At 41.9% G+C, this 14,509-nt stretch overlaps 1 protein-coding gene across 7 annotated transcripts in view; it reads right to left on the bottom strand.

Annotated features, from left to right (window-relative positions):
• LOC144603650 (plasma membrane calcium-transporting ATPase 1-like) overlaps window positions 1–14,509 on the bottom strand; it is a 105,564-nt gene that overhangs the window by 50,227 nt on the left and 40,828 nt on the right. For all 7 annotated transcript variants that reach the window (XM_078417208.1, XM_078417202.1, XM_078417207.1 and 4 more), the window contains exon 3: window positions 2,678–2,875. In XM_078417208.1, coding sequence (XP_078273334.1) covers window positions 2,678–2,875 — 198 coding nt within the window. The remainder of the gene's footprint in view (window positions 1–2,677; window positions 2,876–14,509) is intronic.

Here is a 14,509-nt window from a genome sequence, read left to right as displayed (position 1 = left end):
ACGAGCCATTCAGCACACTGAGTCCACGCTGACCGTTAATACCCCTTCATACTAATTCTATGTTATCCCACATTCGCATCCACTCCCGACACACTCGGAGCAATTTACAGAGGCCAATTAACCTACAAACTCGCACGCCTTTGGAATGTGGGAGGAAAGTGGAGCACCTGGAGGAAACCCACACGTTCACAGGGAGAACATGCAAACTCCACACAGACAGGACTCAGTCAGGATCGTACTCAGGTCTCTGATGCGGTGAGGCCGCAGTTCTATCAGCAGTGCCACTGTGCAGTCCCTAACTTGGAAAGGTGTAGACCGAGACAGGCCTAAGGCAGGTAAATGGGATTAGAGTAGTTAGGCATTATGGCCGGCATAGACGCTGGGCAGAGAGGGCCCCTTTTGGTATTGTATGATTCTCTGAATACTACATCAATACTTCCTGGCTAAGGAGTGGAATGCAATCTGAAAATAGACAATGCTGGGTAACTCAGCAGGTCAGGTAGCATCTCTGGAGAACATGTGTAGGTGACATTCTGGGTCGGGACCGTTCTTCAGACTAATTGTAGGGGTGTGAAGAAAGCTAGCAGAGAGGAGCAGGACAAAGCCTGGCAAGTAATAGATGGATACTTGTAAAGGGAGAATAGGGATGAGAGACAGATGGTTAGTCAAAAGTCAGAGATGAAAAGATAGATGTTAGACAATAGGATTGAAGGGCTGCAAATTGTGAAGCTGGAGGGAGAATATAGGTGGAAGGGTATGGCCAATAGGAAATAGAAACAGTGGGGTACAGGCGGAGAGGGGGGAAAAGGGGTGAAGTGGGGTGGTTTTGTAGCGCAGCGGTAGAGTTGCTGCTTTACAGCGAATGCAGCGCCGGAGACTCAGGTTCGATCCTGACTACGGGTGCTGCACTGTAAGGAGTTTGTACGTTCTCCCCGTGACCTGCGTGGGTTTTCTCCGAGATCTTCGGTTTCCTCCCACACTCCAAAGACGTACAGGTATGTAGGTTAATTGGCTGGGTAAATTTAAAATTGTCCCTAGTGGGTGTAGGATAGTGTTAATGTGCGGGGATCGCTGGGCGGCACGGACTTGGAGGGCCGAAAAGGCCTGTTTCCGGCTGTATATATATGATATGATATGATAACAGCTATTAGATTATTGCCTAGTGATTATCATATGCAGTACTTCCCAGTAATGTATTCCTAATTCTGATTACCTGGATATTTTATGACTCTCATGCTCCCAAAATAAAGTGATGGTCCAAGACCATAAATAATATTAAGACATTTGAAATCTGTTGGACATTAAGCACTACTTATTTCCTGAAGGCATCCTTTCTTCCTTTAAAACATTCTTTCAGATAATGGCTGGCTCGAGCACAATGCTAATTTTAAAGTAATTTGCAACAAAAAGTCAATTTGCAAACTCAGAAACACAAAATCAGTAATTGGGCTCATTTAACACCTGCAACAATACTGGATAATTTTCCCAAACCTTTTTTCTTCTCTCTCTGCTTGACTATCTCCAGTTAATGTTAGCACTTGAGCATTCAGCAGAACTGTCGGGAGCAGATTACTGAGCTAATTCATTATCTGCATCAATTTTTTTGCATTTAGAACATGGTAGTCAAAATAAACTGATGGCTAATCCAGAAATTCAGTTTCTTTCTGGAACACAAAATATTGGGTTAAAGAGTCTGCGCAGATATCATATAGTTTAGTTTTAGTTTTAGAGATACAGTGTGGAAACAGGCCCTTCGACTCACCTAGTCCATGCTGACCATCGATCATCCATTCACATTAATCCCGTTATCCCATTTTCACATCCTACATGCTAGGGGCAATTTACAGAAGCCAATTAATCTACAAACCTGCATGTCTTTGGAATGTGGGAGCACGCAGAGAAAACCTACGTGGTCACAGGGAGAATGTGAAAACACAGACAGCACCCATAGTCAGGATCGATCCAGGTCTCTGGCGCTGTAGAAACATAGAAAATAGGTGCAGGAGGAGGCCATTTGGCCCTTCGAACCAGCACCACCATTCATTGTGATCATGGCTGATCATCCACAATGTGCCTGTCTTCTCCCCATATCACTTGATTCCACTAGCCCCTAGAGCTCTATCTAACTCTCATTCAACCAGTGAATTGGCCTCCACTGCCCTCTGTGGCGGAGAATTCCACAAATTCACAACTCTCTGGGTGAAAAAGTTTTTTCTCACTTCAGTTTTAAATGGCCTCCCCTTTATTCTTAGACTATGGGCCCTGGTTCTGGGCTCCCCCAACATTGGGAACATTTTTTCTGCATCTAGCTTGTTCAGTCCTTTCATAATTTTATACATCTCTATAAGATCCCCTCTCATCTTTCTAAACTCCAGTGAATACAAGCCCAGTCTTTCCAATCTTTCCTTATATGACAATCCCGCCATCCCAGGAATTACCCTCGTGAACCTACGCTGCACTGCATCAATAGCAAGGATGCCCTTCCTCAAATTAGGAGACCAAAACTGCACACAATATTCCAGATGTGATCTGTAAAGGCAGCAACTCTACCACTGCGCTACTGTGCCACACTAAATATCTCTAAACTTGGCTAAATGATTCTACCAACTCTACCGCTGCGCTACTATTTGTTATTAATATTTTAGTTGTAAATTGTTAAAACAGTTTTAATACTTGCCTACATTCTTCCCTCCAGGAGGATTATAGAAAGAAAGGCCTAGTGATATTATGGCTGCAATTTCTAAAATAATTAAGGTGACGTCTTGTAGAGCTTCCCATACTAGCTGAAGAAACGTTTTTGGTTTTTTAGGTGGTATTAAATTTTCCCCAAAGGCTTGATGCCTTTTGCTGAGATCTGCAGGATCACCAGATAACCCTGTGGAGAAAGAGAAGAAAAAAAAATTGGGTAATGTTTCACACATTCTCCTGGAACAAGCAACAGCATCAAGTCACCATTAAAATGAACATTGGAAAGGTGCAATTTAGACCTGACAAACTGCATAAGAAGAAATACTCCACAGCAGCAGAAGACAGAGAAAACTACGGGCTAAACTGGACTTAGTATGAATGAGTAGTTGATGATCAGTATAGGCCTGGGCTGTAGTTTTTCTCTGCCGTAGGGCCTTGTTAACCATTTTCTCATTCTACCCTGTTACTCTCAATGACTGTGTACCATATACCTAGTCCCTCTTCTCCTTGTCTTTTATTCTACCTGTCAAAATGCATCACGTTATACTCATGTTAAGCTTCTATCTGCAACATATCTGCTCAAACTACCAGTTTATTTATATATTGCTTCAATTTATCACTTTGCGGATAGCATTAGCAAGTTTTGCCTCATCTGCAAATTTAGGGATTGTGGCTTGGACACCCCCACCAAAGTCTAGGTTATCAATACATGTCAAAACACAAAACACCTTAAAAGAATGCCACTAAGTGCCATCCTCCAGCCTGACAAACAACCATTCATCTCTGTTGGCTGTTAATTAGCCAACTTCATATCCATTCTATTGATATCCCTTTTATCCAACATGCTTCAATTATTTTTACACAGCCCTCATCACAAGCTCTCTGGAAATCCAGTGCTTCATCCTCCACTCTATACCTTACCTAGAAAAAGGTTATCAAACACAGTTAACAAAATATACCTTTAAATCAAGTCTGGCTTTGCTTAACCAAATCATTTTCCTCCAGGTGATTATTAATCCTCCCCCAGTACATGACTGAAAGCTTCCCCCCCCCCCCCCCCCCCAAGATGACATTGTCTGGCCTGTTGATGCTGAGCTTACCCAGTGTCCGTCTTTCAAACACGGGAATAACATTCACCACAGTCCAATCCTCTAGCGCCATACCCCCTTAGCCAAACAGTATAAAGATAAATGGCCAGTAACCCATCATATCCTTCCATATTCCCCTCAGCACACTAGGATGCATCTCATTTGATCCTGGTGACTCTGCTACTCTAAGATCAGCCAACAATTAACCAGCTCCATACCATGAATTGTTCACATGTCTCCATTATCTGCTTCTTCACTATTACTCTGGGAACACCATTTTGCCTGGTCAAGGAAGGTGCAAAACTCAGCATTCTTAGATGTTCCAATGTTTGTCCTTGAGTCCCAACCCCCCAATGTACTACCCTTTCACCGTGTAAATACCTTCACTTTTGTGGTATGCTGACAGTTAAATCTCTCATATGTTCTCTGCCTCTAGTTTTCTCTTTTGTAATCAACATGGTTCTCCCAAATATTTGAAATCTGACATTTGTCGTAAGTAGCTTTATTTTCTTTATATTCCCAAGCATATCTTAACATCCAGTTCAATTAAAAAAAGTGGTCCAAGGTTCACAAGAAAAAGTGATATATTGAAAATATTCACTTTCAGTAGGATGTCAAAACTCCATCCACAAGCAAATGCTTCTTAACCCAAATTAGGATCTAGCCAAAAGTAGCATGAACTAAGTGAAGAACTTGGTACTCTTGTCAAAATCTCCCACAAAAAAAAAATGAAGAGGTTGGAAATAAAAATAGAAAATATTGGAAATCATCAGCAAATCTGGCAATACTCATGGAGAGGAAAACAAAATCTCACTTTCCTGATGGAAATAAACCATCAACCTGAAATCATACATCTCCTCAGATATGCTGTCTAACAGGAATTTCCTATATCTTCTGGATTAGCAATTCTCTGTAAAGATCATATGCTTTTTTACTGTGAAGTTCTCTATTTGCAATATTTGAAGTGCTTATGTTCAATACCTTGGTATAAAAACTGAACCAAGACCAATGGGGAATGGGCGTGACCTCTTCAAAATGCCGAATGAGGAGATTTGCTGCGGACAGAGTGAAATGAATGGGGGAGATGATCCATTTTACATGGAGCTTGATGATAAAGACGATTGTGAGCGAAGAAATGAGAAGTGTGGGAGATAAACATTCAAGGTCACAAGCTCTTGAGCAAAGAGTAAATTGTTGAGGAAAAAACGAGACATCAGAAGCAAAAGCATAAACCCAGCCTCATCAGGGCAAATCAGATGGAAAAGCTGGTGGACTGGGAAGTAAGATGAGAGAAAGAATTGCCAAGATACATATGGAAATCAGTAGGCATACAAAGGAAGCTGGTCAATACATGATCCCAACAAATAAGATAGGAAAGGACAGCACCTACCTACACCCAGACAAGGCCATGAAAGACTCCTCACACTCAAACAAATATCATTTTATTGACATCAAGCTTTGGAAATCATCCCACTACAGCACTCCTCTACCTCATTCTCAGGATCCCGAGGGCACTGGCCAGGTGGACCCAGAAAGGTAAACCAGAAGATGCAAAATTAAATCAGGAGACATATCGAAGTTTGGCAAAATGACGTGTACTTTATAAAAACAATGTCATCTTGAAATATATAATTTGGTGACTTTTACGGAGATATGGCTCAAGATAGGTAGGACCAGAAATTAAAACAAATGTTAACACCTCCAGGAATGCTAAGCAGGAACAATAGTGAAGAGTAGTAAAAAGGAACCACAGATGCTGGTTTACAATAAAGACAGACACAAATTGCTGGAGTAATTCAGTGGGTCGTGGGCATCTCTGGAGAATATAGATCGATGACTTTTGGATTGGGACCCTTCTTCAGTAATGAAGAGTAGTGGCCTTCGTCATGAAGGAAAAAAATAGGTAGAACATAGAATTTAAGGGAAGAAGAATTAAAATAAGTTTTATGGCTACTGGAAGTACCAGCCCATGACAAGCACTGGAGCATGGCAAAATTTACAAATCCAGATGTAAAGAACGTGTATCACATTGGGATAAGCAGAAAACAGAACTTTTGTATTAAGGAGCTTTCTGCAACATCTGTAGGAAGGAATTGCAGATGCTGGTTTAAATCGAAGATAGACGCAAAATACTGGAGTATCTCAGCGGGACAGGCAGCATCGCTGGAGAGAAGGAATGGGTGACATTTTAGGTCGAGACCTTCTTCAGTCTTCACCCGAAACGTCACCCATTCCTTCTCCCCAGAGATGCTGTTTTCTGCAACATGTCCCATATTTGAAAATGAGCCAAATTAGAATTAATAGCAGATTCAAAACACAATAATCTATTAATTAATGCAATATAAGTGCATGATGATCAATGCTCAAGGCATGTATGTGGGAGATCTATAAATGCACAAACCTGTTCAAATTATATATGGCCCTTTGGAAATCAGTTCTAAACGTGTCTGGTCTCCCAACTCAGGGAAGGATATACGCATGAAAGGGTGTGTGTTCCAAGGCTCAATGAATGATTCTGGGGATGGTAGGTTTGTTTTGTGTGCAGAGATATAGTAGACCAGCTTTATCTAGTGTTTGGTGGATGTGATCTTATGAAAACTTAACAAGAAGATGTGGGGTCATTTTCATTGACTGGGTCATCTAGATTTCAGAGTTACACAACATGGAAGCAGAACCTTTGGACCAACTTGTCCAGGTTGACCAAATTACCTATCTATATGAGCCCCACTTGCCAGTGTTAGTCCACATTCCTCAAAACCATTCCTATCCATGTACTCGTCCAAATGTCTTTTAAACATTGCTATTGTAGCTGCCCCTTCCACTTCCTCTGGTAGCTCATTTTATATACCCATCATCTTCTTTGAATATGTTGCTTCTCAGGCACCCTTTACATTTTTACCCTCTCACCTTAAATTTTTGTGATCAAGTTTTAGACTCCACTACACAGGGAAAAGGACCAACTATTCACCTTATCTATGTCCCCTCATGATTTTATATACCTCCACAAGATCCCCTCATCTTCCTATACTCCAGAAAAGCCCCAGCCTATCCAGTCTCTCCTTGTAACTCAAGCCCTCAAAGACATTACTGTAATGTCTTTGAGAATCTTTTCAGCAGTTTCCAGCCTAATGACATCCTTCCTATAGCTCAGCACCCACAAATGGACACATCACTCCAATTATAATCTCACCTTCATCTTGGACAGTCGCAATATGATGTCCCTACTCTTGTACTCAGTGCCCTGACCCATGAATGCAGGTATGCTAAATGCCTTCATCATCATGTCTACCCCTGTCATCCTTTTCAGGGAATTACATGCATGTCTCTCTGTTCTACAGAACTCTCCAGGGCTCTGCCATTAACTGTGCAAGTCCGGCCCCGATTTGACATTCAAAAATGCAATACCTCACACTTCTGAGTTAAATTTCATCTGTCATTCCTCAGCCCACTTTCCCCATTGATCTAGATCCTGTTGTAACCATAGATAACTTTCTTCGATGACCGCTATACTGCCACCATTGGTATCATCTGCAAGCTTAGTAATTATGCCAACTACATTTAATCTAAATCATTAATATGGACCGAATATGTAACAGTGGTCCGAGCACAAATCCCTGGGGCACACCGTTGGTCACAGGCCTCCAATCTGAAAAACACCCTCGCACTCCTACCACCAAGTGAATTTTGTACCTAGAAGCTGGGTGCTGCAATCTCATAACAAGGGGTTAGTCATTCAAGACAACTTCCTTCATACCAATGGTAGTGAATACTTGGGATTTCTACTCAAGGCAAAGGGGCTCAATGAGTATATTCAAGACAGATTGATAGATTTTTTAAAAAAATTAGTGGAATCAAAGATTAGTGCATTGGTGTGATAAGCAGGCAAATGATCTTATCGAAAGGCGCTAAAGGTATAAGGGGCTGAATGCTTTCTCCCACTTTTATTTATGCTTGAGAAGAATTTTCAAAGCCAGCATTTGTGCAAGAGTCAATATCTTGCTTTAAAAAAGCCATGAATAACTAAAAGTCAAGGGAGAGCAAAGCAAAACCAGAGGTAAAAGTGAAAACTAGCACCACATTCTGGCAACAGAAAGATATCCCAAGAACAACAGATGATAATGTAAGTAGGCAAGAATCACAAATGGAGAATGCAAAAAAATTGCCAATGGTGATCAAAATTAAAAATTAGAGAATAATATGCATAACATTAAAAATACTAAATCAAGGACAGGGCAGGCCAAAGTTAACAAATGCAAAACACAATGAGTAAAATATCAGCCTTAAAAATTGATATTCCTCGGACTAGATTCGCACATCAGGATTTAAGAAAATGGACATCATCGCAAATGGAAAATGGATGTCCTCGCTCTGAAGAACTGCATTATCACTGCTATTTAAAGCAAGGGGGAAGGGAAAACAGGAAATTATACTCCAGATGGCCCAACATCTTTTGCTGGGAAGTTAGTTTATATTTAACATAAAGGCGAGATACTGTGAATGGTGGAAACATTTTTTTAAAGTACAGAATGCTGTGAATACTCCACAATGCAGGCAGCATCTTTAGAGAGATCCAATTACGTTTCAGATTGATGACTCTTCAGAAATATAAGAATGATTGGACACCTTTAGATTTTTCAGATGTTACATGCCAGCATGGTTTTGTAAAGCCGAATTGAAGCCTGACAGAACTGAAGCACTAATGAAAGCAGTGAATCAGCAACGCCTTTGGCTATTATGTACAAGGACTTTGAAAATGCATTTGATAAGATTACTCATAATGGACTATTAACTAACATTGAAGTTCATGGTATTATACAAATAGATAGAGCTCTGGGGGCTAGTGGAATCAAAGGATATGGGGAGAAGTTGGGCACAGGTTACTGATTGGGGATGATCAGCCATGATCACAATGAATGGCCTCCTCCTGCACCTATTTTCCATGTTTCTATAAATCATTGACATCAGTAGAGATAACAAAGGGTATTCATTGTTAAGACCCGATTAATGGTGCCCTGCAGAACCCATCTATTAATGACTCGGGTCATAGTCAGAGTATATAGCATGGAAACAGGCCCTTCCACCCAACTTGCCAATGCCAACCAAAATGCCCCTCCTGCCCATGTTTGGCAATATGCCTCTAAACCTTTCCCATCCACGTACCTGTCCAAATGTCTTTTAAATGTTGTTATAGTACCTGCCTCAACTACCACCTCAGATAGCTCATTTCATATTTTACCCAGAGTACAGGAATCAAGAAACAAAGGACATAGGTTAAAGGTGAGAGGAAAGATTTAATAGGAACCTGAGCGACAACTTTTTCCCCACACAGGGTGTTCCATACACCCACCACCTTGTGCAAAAAAATTGCCCCTCAGGTTTCTATTAAATCTTTCCTCTCTCACCTTTAACTTATGTCCTCTAGTTTTTGATTACCCTACTCTGGGTAAAAGAGCAGTGACTAGTGGGGTGCCGCAAAGCTCAGTACTGGGACCCCAGTTATTTACAATATATATTAACGATTTAGACGAGGGAATTAGTCTGCGGATGACACAAAGGTGGGTGGCAGTGTGAGCTTCGAGGATGCTATGAGGCTGCAGGGTGACTTGGATAGGTTGGGTGAGTGGGCAGATGCATGGCAGATGCAGTATAATGTGGATAAATGTGAGATTATCCACTTTGGTGGCAAGAACAAAATGGTAGATTATTATCTGAATGGTGTCAGATTAGGAAAAGGGGAGGTGCAGCGAGACCTGTGTGACTGAAAGTAAGCATGTAGGTACAGCAGGCAGTGAAGAAAGCTAATGGCATGTTGGCCTTCATAACGAAAGGATTTGAGTAAACAAGCAAGGAGGTCCTTCCGTAGTTGTGCAGGGCCCTGGTGAGATCACACCTGGAGTACTGTGTGCAGTTTTGATCTCCTAATTTGAGGAAGGACATTCTTGCTATTGAAGGAGTACAGCGTAGGTTCACCAGGTTAGTTCCCGGGATGGCGAGACTGACATATAATGAAAGAATGGGTCGACTGGGTTTGTATTCACTGGAATTTAGAGGGATGAGAGGGGATTTTATAGAAACATACAAAATTCTTAAGGGATTGGACAGGCTAGATACAGGAAAAATGTTCCCCATGTTGGGGGAGTCCAGAACCAGGGGTCACAGTTTAAGAATAAGGGGTAGGCTATTTAGGACTGAGATGAGGAAAAACCTTTTCACCCAGAGTTGTAAATGTGTGGAATTCTCTGCCACAGAAGGCAATGGAGGCCAATTCACTGGATGTTTTCAAGAGAGAGTTAGATTTAGCTCTTAGGGCTAAAGGAATCAAGGAATATGGGGAAAAAGCAGGAACGGGGTAGTGATTTTGGATGATCCATGAGCCAAATGAGCCATGATCATATTGAATGGCGGTGCTGGCTCGAAGGACCGAATGGCCTACTCCAGCACCTATTTTCTATATTTCTAGGACTCTGCATTCACCCTATCTATTCCCCTCATGATTTTACACTCCTCAATAAGATCACCCCTTATCCTCCTGCGCTCCAGGGAATAAAATCCTAGCAAGCCCAACTTTTCCCTATAGCCCAGGCCCTCAAGTCAGGGCAACATCCTCATAAATCTATTCTGCACTCGACCAGGTGATGGAATAGAAAATCACATATCCAAATTTACTGGTGACAAAGATGACAACACAGACAGTATATGTGGAATAATTAAAATGAAAGAATATTTGTGGTGGAAGGTAGAACTATACAAAATTATGTATTTAAAGGCATCCAACTTTGGATCCAAAGAACAGCACTTGTCAAGGCAAAAACCATCTGAAAGAGTAGATGTCACAAGAAGCATTTTTTAAATTTGTACTCTCTCTGTAACTGGAAACCTATGATGCTCTTACACTATAGTATTGTATTTTTCTCTTTGCATTGCATACATAGAACATAGAAAAGTACAGCACAGGAACTCTGGTCCGCAATGTTTGTGCCATACATGATGCTTAGCTGAACTGATCTCACTTGCCTGCAAGTGATCCATATACCTCCATTCCCTGCAAGTGCATGTGCCTATTTAAAAGCTTCTGCTTCCACCACCACCACCATTGGCAATGCTTTCCAGGCCCCCACCATCCTGTGGGAAAAAAAAATCTTGCCCTGCACATCTCCATTATATTTTCCTCCTCTCACCTTATAGCTATGCCCTATACCGATTGTTCGTGCGTATGGTTCGATTGTACTCGAATCGTATGATTTGACTGGATAGTAAACAAAGCTTTCTCACTGCATCTCAGTACATATGACAACTAACTAATGTTAATACCAAAGTCTTCGAATTTCAGTGTAACAAAATAAACGAAATGAAACTGATTAACACTAATTACAGATACACCTTATATGGGAACTCAGGTGGACAGTTATCATTGGTTGGAATATAAAAGCAACTAAATATTCCACTTATTTATTCCAAATGCCGATCAAGCTTTACATGCATGGGCAAGCATCTTTCATTGTATAAAAGCACAATTCTCTGCAGGGATTGATCGTGAGATAGTAAGTGGAAAACCAAAGCTTTGTGGCACACTTCCCAGCATCCAAGGAAGAAACCTCAGACCTATAGCAATGTATTCATGAAAACAATGGTCCAATTCACACGAATCCCCTGAAAATACCGGAACATATCCTGTTTCTACATTTACATACCTGACCATGGAAGGATTTCTATCCACCTTATCCAAAAGACGTCCAGAACAGATTGGAAAACCAGGAAAGTGAAGGTATTGCTTTACTAAGCAACAGGGATTCTTTTTTCCAGGAATATATCAGCATCCTTTCATGCAATTAAATATTTGTGACAACATGACAGTCTACAAATTTCCACACTTATTGAACATTAAACAATTTATTCTACTTTCAAAATTTAGAGTCTCAAGGTACTGAAGATGACAGTTTTGGTGCAGATTGAAGCAATGATTAATCACCTACATGTATTAGTGGAATATGGCTTCAAAATAAAAAGGTCAAAACTGACATATACAAATTTCTGTTCAATCGTTGGAGTATCTAAAGATAATGTTGGTCAAGTCTAGATTTGTTTTAATCCAGTTTTGTGAAGCATAACTACTTTCTGGTAGACTATTGCAGACTTCTGCTGCATATGATGCTTTGCACAGTAATTTGAATTGAAAGAAAAAGATCTGTTGCATTCACTTTCTCTAAGAGAGGAATAAATAAGAGTAGATGCAGAGTCTTTTACCCAGAGTAGAGGAATCTAGAACCAGAGGACATAGGCTTTAAGGTGAGAGGGGAAAAATTTAATAGGAATCTGAGGGGCAACTTTTCCACGCAGAGGGTGGTGGGTATGTGGAAAAGGCTGACAGGGGAAGTAGTTGAGACATATACTATAATATTTAAAAAACATTTGGACAAGTACATGGACAGGAAAGGTTTAGAGGAATATGGGCCAAATGCAGACAAGTGCAACTGGTGTAGATGGGACAGCTTGGTCAGCACGGGCAAGATGGGCCGAAGGATCTTTTCTGTTCTCAGACCTCCCGACATTTGATTTTACAAATTCAGAATTTTGATGTCCAAAATTCAGAATTTTATATCAAAATTCATAATATGGCGCGTAATGCAGCTTTTCAGCAAAAAAAGTATGCACGTCAAATGCGCGCCATTCACGTGTGAAAAACGACTATTATTTCCAACAGTCTGTAGTTCTTGGACTAATGTCAGGCCCATCATGAGTATGTGCTACTATTATAGAAAGGTTATTGAACAGAAATACTTTTTACAACAAAGAAAAATTTGTTTTGATTTGTTTTTTCTATTTTGCTTTTTCCTTACACATCCCAATTCTCTTGGTATTGAATAAAAGAACAATGGTCATAAAATGTATGACTAAGTTATGAACAAAGAGTTTCATTTAAAAAACTGCACATACCTAATTTAATTGAAGACATACTTGCTCCAGTGGTCTCCAACAGCAAATCACAACGGTCTATGTCCCCCCAACCCTACTCCCCCTCTCCCGACTCCCCCCCCACCTCCCATTCCCCCCTCCACCCCTCCCGTCCACTCCACCCCTCCCCCCTTTCCCCCCAAATCCACTCCCCTCCCACCCCCACTCTCCCCCTCCCTTCCTCCCCCCCGACCCCCACTCCCTCCTCCAACTCCACTGCCCCCCTCCCCAGCAACCCAACCCCCACCCCCCATTCCCTCTCAACATCAACGGGCCTTAAGCTCCGCAGCGAGGCTAGGCTAGGGGTGAGAGGCCGGGCCAGCGGCAAGGCGACGTAAGGCGAGACCGGGCCAGCGACAAGGAGAGGCCGGGCGAGCGGCGAGGTGAGTTCAGCGGCGGGGCGGGGCGAGCGACAGGGCGGGGCGGGGCCAGCGACAGGGCGGGGCGAGCGGTGAGACGTGTGTTTTGCGGGAAAATGTGAGGCGAAATCAGAATGGCGGAAATGAAATAAGAAAGTGGAAACTTTCCGCCAAATTCGGAAGGGTTAGGAGGTCTGTGTTCTGTACGGCTATATAAGATGATGATTAAATTCATTTTTATTTCAGCATCAGCTAATTTAATTTCTTGAGGAAGTCAAGCAGAATCCTTCCTTAAAGAAATGAAGTTGCAGCAGGTCATGCCTGACAAACAGGTACCTCAGATACTCCATGCACTGAAGTTTAGTAATGCATGCTAATTTGTAAGATTGAATTGAGATCTTCAACTTTCATTCATTATGATAGTCTTAGAGCCACACAGCACAGACCTTCAATCCAACTTGTCATGCTGACCAGGCTAGTCCCACTTGCCTGTGCCTGGCCCGCATCCCTAAACTCTTTCCTATTCACATAGGGTCTATGTGTCTTTTAAATGTTATAATTGTACCATTTAGACGCGCTAAGTACCAGGAGCTGGTGGAGATGTGCCGGGACAGAAGCTGGAAGACACGCTATGAACCCATAGAGGTGGGCTGTAGAGGCTTTGCAGGACGCTCACTCTGCAAAGTCCTCAACCAGTTGGGCATTATGGGGCTGGCAAAGAAGAGTGCCATCCAATCCGCAAGCGAAGCCGCAGAGAAAGCCACTAGATGTCTTTGGATTAAGAGGGCTGATCCATGGGCAGTTGCTGCTGGGACGCAAGTCGGGGCCTGATCAACCCCGGCTGGGTCACCTGGGCGAGGGTGTCTGATGTTGTGAGACCCGAACCTTCCGATGACCCCAGGTCACATCACTGAGGATGCGTCCCAGTGCATCCAGAAGATGTATCTTGCACAGTTAGCTCCTTCCATGTGCGCACCATGTTCTTTAAAAAAAGTTGCATCTCAGGTTCCTTTTGAATCTTACCCCCTCACCTTGAACCTAAGCCCTCTAGTTTTAGACTCCCCTCCTTGATGAAAAGATTGCATCCATTCACCTACCTGTGCCCTTTTTAATACTTTACCCCTCAGCCTCCTACACTTAAGGGAAAAAAATATATGCAGCCTCTCCTATAACTCAAACTTTTCAGACCCAGTTGTATCCCAAGGACTGTTTTACAACACTCCCCAGAGCTGTAGCATTTACTGTGCATACACTGTCTGGTTTGTCCTTCCAAACTAGAACATTTCACATTTCTCCAAATTAAACTCCATCCATATAAACATGTGTAAATCTAAAATATTACCTTATTGGTTTACTGAGAGAAAAACTGAAGTGAATCTGTCAGTGAACTTGGAAGACTGATAGCTAGAAACAAATTCTTTA

This window comes from Rhinoraja longicauda, chromosome 20 (assembly GCF_053455715.1).
Source record: "Rhinoraja longicauda isolate Sanriku21f chromosome 20, sRhiLon1.1, whole genome shotgun sequence".
NCBI classification, from domain to species: Eukaryota; Metazoa; Chordata; class Chondrichthyes; order Rajiformes; family Arhynchobatidae; genus Rhinoraja; species Rhinoraja longicauda.
The sequence above is the reverse complement of the archived record's forward strand: the minus strand, read 5'-3'. Positions and strand labels throughout refer to the sequence as shown.